Below are 8117 nucleotides of genomic sequence, written 5' to 3'. Positions count from 1 at the left end.
GCCATGGCTGGCATCCATTGTTATTCAGATGGCAAAATGTTTTACATTGTTTCTATTCATTCTGACCCATGATCATAAATACGTTCAATAACTGTTAACCTTTGATCTTTTTTTCATTCAACTTCGTTGATGCTTAGCGAAAATGAATGTTTCAAAATTTTATTGCATTTCCATGATAAACATAATTTCTGAATATTTTCAAGATGAGTTCATGTTTTTATGATATTGCATGATATAAGACGACAATTGATATTTGCCATTTGAATCATTAATCTTTATTTACAACAGAAACTAACAATAAAAGTGAATTTCAATGAAAATGTTGAAAATAATTTTGCATAAAAATCGAAAGCAAAAGACTAAACTTACATATTTAAACGATTTGAAGTTATCTGTTCAATTGGATTGTTCAATCAAGTTGAATGGGATTCCTGTAGTCATGAGCTATTCCTGTTAATCTGTGCATTTTCAGCGAAACTCAAGATATTTTTTTGTAAACTTTTCTTTTCCTTTTCAGGAACAAAAGTTGATTTTAAATTCGATGGGATTAAAGGTGCAAAAAGCTGATCAAGTAACGATTTTCTGAGAATTATTCAATCTGTTGAAATTCTGTTCAGCTTAAGTTGAGGTAAGCCTGATGGTGTTTCATGTTCACCTTTCAATGTTGATTGTCAAGAATTGAAGTCAACTGTAACACAGAGTACAAGTGAACCAATCTGGAATAATAGGTTTAACAGGGAAAACAGTGTAACAAGATTCATTCAACTCTTGATCCAATGAGACATGAAATAACCCACTAAATATGGGATTAGGGATACGATTAGGCACCTTGCAGTTTCAGGAAAACTTCTGTTCTTTTCGTCCATCCATTACACTTTTAACGGTAACATTTTGTGTTTATAACGGCCAACAATTACCAATGAAACATTTATCACTTTAAGGAGTTTGCTGAATCATTGAAATTCGATGGTCACCATGATTTCAAGGGATTCATTTAATCTTTCAGGGAATCAATGACTTGCAATAACCTTGAAAATTTTGCATTCTCCCATTGGAAACGTGACTTGCAAGGAAAGCATCAACTTTTATCAGATAATCGAACCAGGTTCATCGAAAATTTTCACCCAAATAGATTTTTCTTTTTACGAATTTCAGTGTCAACTTAAATGATTTAACTTCATTCAAGTTCTGTTATTTTGTAATTCAAAGTTTCATAAATTCTTTGGAAAATGAGTCAATTATGAAGTAATGATCAATACAATGAACAAGCAACTGAAATTTGAGATTCGAAAAAAACGAAAGAGAAGAAAAATGAAATTCGACATTTTTTTCAGAAGTTCATAGACATGACATTGAGTTGTGTGTTTTGCTGTTTTATAGCTTTGAAGCGATTCCAAGTTGAAAGGTTCACTGGAATGAATAAGCGATTGAAAAGATTTTGTTTTTGCATAAATCTTAATATTGAATGAAACAAAGCGATAATAGATCAAAAGAAAGTTCAAATGTCAATTTGTTCAGCCATGAATAAATCTGGCCAATGAATAAAATTAAAGAAGCAATTGTTTCAGTTTGGATGAAAATTTTATCTGAAAAAAGAGAAAAGCAATTTATCGATTTTGTCCAGTAGCTAAAGCAAACAAACTGCAAGTGTGCTTGAACCTGTTGAGGTTTCAATTGAAATAATTATCTTTCAATTGATGAAGTAAAATGATTGAAATGCTCATGAAATCATTGGGAATGCAAGTGATAATGATGCCGGGAGAATGGAGCAAAAAAGCAGACAAAGTTTTGATTAAAGCACAAGCAATTATGTTTGCGAGTGAAAATGCAACTTGAAATAACAACTTTTAATGAACCAGAATAACATTTCTAATGGAAACACATGAGAAGAGCAAAAAAGGCTTAAAGCTTGTTATAACATATAATATTAGCATCAAGTTTCAGTGATAAATATGGAAATGCTGAAGAAAAAAATGTTTCATTCTGAAGAATGAAATGATGATTTATTCAATAAGCAAAAGCAGAGGAACAAAAAGTGTCACAAAATGTTAAGAAAACTGTTCAAAGATTATAATTGCTTTCAATGTTTTCCTTCGGTTCATTTACTGTAACAACATTTGAGATAACATTTAATTTGAAAAAGCATTGTTTCCATGAACAGAGTAAATCAGATGAGCTACGAAATCGTCCGAACGAATGATCGAATATAGATAAATGGAAAGACAATTTCACAATTTTTCTATTCTTATTGATGAGTTACCAGGAAAAAGAAGCTTGGAAAATAATGAAAGAATCTTCATGGAAAATGAAATCCAAGATGAACAGGGAAAAATGGATCAACATAATGAACGGAGGAAGGTGAAGAAAATGATGAAAGAAGGAAAATTTCGTTGCCAAGTTTTTCTTTCTTTTGTTGTCAAGGTAGCCCATGAGAATTGGATAAACATATGTGTGCTCAAGAGGGATTGATAGGAATGATTAAACATCCAGAGATAAATCAAAGAATTCAATTTTTCGTTATTCCATCACTTTCCCTGACTTTTCCTTTCTCTCAATCATTTCACTCCCTGTTATCAGAATGATAATTTAAATTCCCATTTATTCTTATTATTCAATCAATTCATATTGAGCAAGATTCAAGAAAAAAGAAGTTGGTGAAACCAGGGCGACACTTCTAATTGTGATTACATTTTTACCTTCACTTGGAGTTGCCATTATTTGGAAATTTGAAATTTCTTTGTTATTCTTTTACTTTCTTATTTACAGATTTGAAAAGTTTATTTTTACAACTGAAATCCCTTTCAGCCTTTCACTGGCTTTTAAACACTTTTCCTGAATACCTTTTATAATAGGAAATCTGATCAACTCAATCAAAGCTACAATTGAAATTGAATGCTTTCTCCTTCCCTTTGTTTACTCAAATATTTTTACCTTTTATATCACTTCATCATATCGCATTGTATAAACCTTTATAAACTAACTTTTCATTCCCTTGATGGAAATATTTATTTTTATTATTTATCTATTTACAATCAAGGTTATAAAGGCTATAAAGGCAAAGTTGAACTCGCACTTTTGTCTGATTATGGAATCGTGATAAAGATAAATTATTGTAATGAGCAATTTGATTTTCCAGTGATTAGAACTTTTGTTTTTTCGATCAAACGTGACCCGTAATCGCGAATGGAATCAACTTTTCTGTTTTTTATTGCCTTTTAATCTCTCGATTGACAGGGAGTGAAAGTTAATTTAATCAAAGGAGTTGAAGGAATATCTAAAGATGGTGAAGGTAAAGTGGACAGAACTTGAAGATTGATGCATGATTATCTGTTGAACAACATGATGCATTAGACTCTTTTTGTTGCATCAAATGACCATAAATATCAACATTTGAATTGACTGTTGATAGGAAAAGCGAAAAGTTGAAAATGGAGTTTTATTTAAATCTTCTTTTTCCCTTTTCAACATTATTCATGTTCCAATTGCAACAATTTTCATGTTAAATTGATTCCATTGACAGCTTGGAGAAACATTTTTCACTCTTTATTCAGTTACCAGGATTGAGAGGATAATGTTGCTGATTAAATGATGAACTTGATATTATCCATTGAAACAAATTCGGAATATTGTTGCATTAAATTTGGTTATTTTTTCTTTCTTTTTTTTCTTTGCTTCTTTTATCATCAATCCAATGACAATGGCATTGCTGTGACCAAGAATAGCAAGTAATTGGGTTATCTTTATCACTGAGTAAATGACAAAAAACTGGGAATAAAAGTGAATATGGAAGCTGATCAGGAAAAGTAAAGTGATGATGATGATGGAAAGTATTTAACGAATAGAAAAGAAAATTTTGGGTTAACAGGGAAACAGTTTAATGTAATTTTCAGGGTTAGATGACATGAATGGTATTCATGATGAAACTGATGAAACTGTCTCTGTTGATCCAAGTTAACCAAGTTAGCCTTTTGTTTCCGCATCTTGTTTTTGCGGTTTCACTCTGTTTTGATTGAATTTTATCAGCAGAAAGAAGACGAAAAAAAGAGAAGAAGAAGGAGAAAAGATGAAATTCGAGTTATCATGCAATTTACTGATGAACTGGAAACTTACGAAATTAAGTTTTTCTTCTTCAGTTGATCTCTTCCCTAAACCAAGTCACTTAAGTATTTAAAAATACATTTTTAGTTATCAATCTTGATTTAAAAAGTTGATTTCAACCAAATTGGATGAAAATGAGGAATCCAAAGATTGTCACATTAGACTTGTGGCTTAACTGGGAAAATTGGGTTTTCACCAAACTTTTCCTTCTTTTCATTCAATGTTTCGATTGACTTTTTTTCGACTTTTTTTTCTACTTTTTTTCGAAAAAAGTTGTTCTTCAAACATTGAAAGTCGACTTCATCAGTTGAGATTAAATTAAATTTGGTTCGTAAAAAAAGTTATTGCTAGAACTTTGAGAATCGAGATTAAAGATTTTCTCTGTTCATTCCCTTGATCAAACTCTCAACAAGCAAATTGTAAAAGGATTAAATTTAGTTATTTTACCATTTAATTTAATTGATTTCACTTAGTTCATCATCAACATCATCAACTCTTTACCCTTGCGATTGATTAAATAAAAGATTAGCGTTTAATGATTGAAAATTAGTTTTTAAAAAGCAATTAATTTAAGTGTAACTCCAAATGATTGCAGTTAACAGTCAACTTGATTTGCAATGAATTTTGTTTTTTTTTCTCAAAAATTGATTCGATTTTTTTGGCTCCTTTCAATGATTGATTGAACATTTTTGGTCACCAAATTTTCTCTAATAAAAATGAATAATTGATGGAGAAAAACATGGAATTTGTTTTTTCAAAGAAATGATAAAATTAATGTAATTAGAGTGAAAAGAGTTGAGAAAAGGTTGAGGAAACACAAATTGCGATGATGAGGGTAAATACAAGTTAATGGATTCACAAACTAACTTCTCATTAAAAGATAATTGTTTTTTATTCAAGTGAACAGAATTAAACTGATGAGATAAAGATATTGACTTGTTGATACTTTGTATTCAACCTGACATGCTCATGGTTATTTACTTTTCCATCTTTCTATTCAGTTTCCCAATCCCAGTCAGAATATCATGTCAGATGAAATCGCTGCCTTCCTTTGACTTCTTTTCTTCTTCAAAGTGAAATCCATTGAGGAAAAAATCAGTTTCACTTTTTTTTCCTTCCTCACATTGTTTGTGTCTTTCCTGTTTTCCCTTTTCAAGTTCACTCCAATTTCAATTGAACAATTCAATATCGAAAAGGATTATTACCATGAGATGAACAGAAAACCATATTTTCTCTTGGAAACCAAACTTAGAAAATCATTCTTTTATTGAAATCATATCGGTAACTTGCCTGGAAGCGAAAGCTGGATTCAAGTTTAATATCAATTGAAAGTCAATTTCATCGGGACATTTGTTTTCTTCTCAACCCTTTCAGTGTCGTTAAAGTGTCAAGTGATTAAATTAACTATTGTTTGTTTCATTGTTTACTCATTTGAATGTTAAGAAGCAAAGGAAGCCAAAATTTTCATCCTTTGGTTCATTTGGTGGAAAAAGTTTGTTCAAGTTTAATTGATTTAAACTTTGATTTTAATCAAGATTGATCTTTGGCGACGAACCTGGGAAGACAAAAGGAAAAGATAATGAAGAGTTAATTGAATGTGAAACTTGATTATCATGTTAATGAAAGAAATGAAGTTTCATTGAGAATGCGTTTATCTTGTCTAATGAGATGTTCTCGTTAAAAGTGTCCATTTCGATAGATTTTTATGCTTCCAATGTTTAATTCAATGTCGATAGAAAGTGATTTTCACTCTTTACCCAATTCATCATTCCTGGCCTCTTCAGCCGTTTCACTGGCAACCAATGAAACCATCCTCAAGTATCTGATCAACCTTTCCAATCAACAATATTATCCTGCTTCCAATGAGGAAACCAACAATTCAGAGGAAGACGAGTTCGATACTCGAATCTACTATCAACGGCCAGAAGAAGTTTTGCTTCCCTGGTTCCATAATGCATACTTTTTCCCGACCGTCATCACCAACATATTAACCTTTATTTTTGGAGTTTCGGGAAACAGTGTGGTTATCTGGTTCATGTTTGGTGACAAAGCTAATCACAGGTGAGTGGAATAAGGTTCAAATGCTTTTGCATGTTTTCATGGTTTAACTATTTTCGTCTTTTCTTTTCAAGAGTAATCATATTTTTAATGATTCACTTCACATTTAATTTACTTGTTTACCTTTCATCTATTGACATTAACCCAAGCACGCATCACCCTTATCCTACCAATTATCATGATAATTGTGTTTCCAGTGAAATCAACTTGAACAGACGATTGAAAAGAAGAGCAAAAGGTTCAATTTTCTTCTTTGCTCTTGAACTTGATTTGATTTGATTGAGTAATACTGTTTGAATGTTTCCTAGCAATCTTTTTTTACTTTGCTTTTTCCACTTTTCCTTTCAGTGCTACAAGCATTTTCTTGGTGAGTTTGGCCATTTCCGATCTACTTTTACTTACCATTGTGGGTCCACTTGAGATTGCCCACTATTTTGTGGTTCAATGGGACAGCGATGGAACCGTCTGTAAACTATCGTCTTATGTTGAATCAGTTTCGGCATTTGCTTCTGTCCTCAACTTGGTTGCTGTTACATTTGAAAGGTTGGTTTGCATGGAAATTAATTTTCCCCTTAACTCAATTGTTTCTCTTCAGATTTGTAGTTATAGTTTTTCCAATTCGTTCCCGATCAATCTGTACCATGGAAAATTGTAAACAATTTGTAATCACAGTCTGGATATTAGCACTTCTCCTAGCAACACCTACGATATACTTGAAGGTAAATTTAATTTTATTCATAATTTCCTTTCTAATGAACACCTTTTCTGTCATTTTCTCGTTCGTTTCTCAAGGAAGTTGAAAAGTCCACCTTTACCAATCATAACGTAACAATCAGCCTTTATCGGTGTAAAGGTGCAAGTGATCAAACTGGTCTTAACCTAAACATTTACAGATTTATATTTCTCTTTGCTCTTCCATCTGTATTCATGATTGCCTCGTATGTTTGGGTTATTATTGAACTTTGGATATCGACTAAAACCATGGACGATCTTACCAATCACATGTAAAGAAATTTTTGCTTTTCGGTTGGAACTTTTTGTTAATTTTCTTTTCTGCTTTTTTCTCAGGCGAACTTCACACCGAACCGAGTCTAGAGCGAGCATCAGTAGAGATGCCTGTTCATCGCCCAATAATCATGCGGTGATGTTGAGGAGTCATCATGCTGCCCAAGAGACTAGAGATGTTAAGTCGGCTAGGAAACAGGTGAGTAGATTAGTTAGGAATCTGAAAATTGAAAGTTGTTCTAATCGTTTTTCTTTTCTTTTCTTGCTGGACAGGTCATTAAAATGTTGATATTGGTGGTTATTTTGTTTCTCATTTGCTGGGGACCGCGACTTGTGATTGAAATTATCATAAACTGCTGCTTAACCTCATTCACTCAACCCGTTTACATATTTAGAATTGTATTCTTTCTGTTGCCCTTTATTCATAGTTGTCTCAATCCTATTGTTTACTGCCTCATGTCATCCAAGTTCAGGAAGAAACTGTTTACTTCGTTGAGACGATGTTTGACCAGACGAGGTGATAGAGTTGCCAACATTGATTCATCGATGAGAACTGAAACCTCAGGAAATGGCCATTTAACTTCAATTTATACGGTGCACACATCATTTGATTACATTACTCGGTGACTTTCAAATTAATACTGTATTTCAATGCGTTTTATCACAAAGTATTTAACATCGCAAAAACAATAAATTCCTAAATCTTTGTACGAATTTGTCAGCTTGTTTCAAATTTAATCGAGATTAACTATTAACATTTAATTAACATTTAACTAATAGCATTTTGAATCTTTAGTAAATTATTATTGCCTTTAGTTGGGTAAACTTGATGTCAGTCCATCAACAGTAAAAAATTGTTGGACTCGTCGCCATTTTATTAGAGACTTGATGAAGTATTAGCAGAGAAAGTTGAATAAGATGTTGAGATGATTGAAATGAATCAGTTCTAGTTGAGA

At 32.0% G+C, this 8117-nt stretch overlaps 1 protein-coding gene across 1 annotated transcript; it reads left to right on the top strand.

Moving 5' to 3' along the window:
- Positions 1-5121: 5121 nt before the first annotated feature.
- Positions 5122-7879, top strand: LOC107363816 (galanin receptor 2b-like). Its single transcript, XM_015931082.3, has 6 exons — positions 5122-6159; positions 6505-6699; positions 6752-6875; positions 6949-7160; positions 7225-7360; positions 7435-7879. The coding sequence occupies exons 1-6, from the start codon at positions 5804-5806 to the stop codon at positions 7786-7788; spliced, it is 1377 nt and encodes a 458-aa protein (XP_015786568.2). The 5' UTR covers positions 5122-5803; the 3' UTR covers positions 7789-7879.
- Positions 7880-8117: the final 238 nt, after the last annotated feature.

The sequence above is a fragment of the Tetranychus urticae genome, chromosome 2, assembly GCF_039701765.1.
Source record: "Tetranychus urticae isolate SD_2017Ah chromosome 2, NJAU_TeUrti_SD_1.0, whole genome shotgun sequence".
Lineage (NCBI taxonomy): Eukaryota > Metazoa > Arthropoda > Arachnida > Trombidiformes > Tetranychidae > Tetranychus > Tetranychus urticae.
This window is presented reverse-complemented; position numbering and strand designations above follow the sequence as displayed.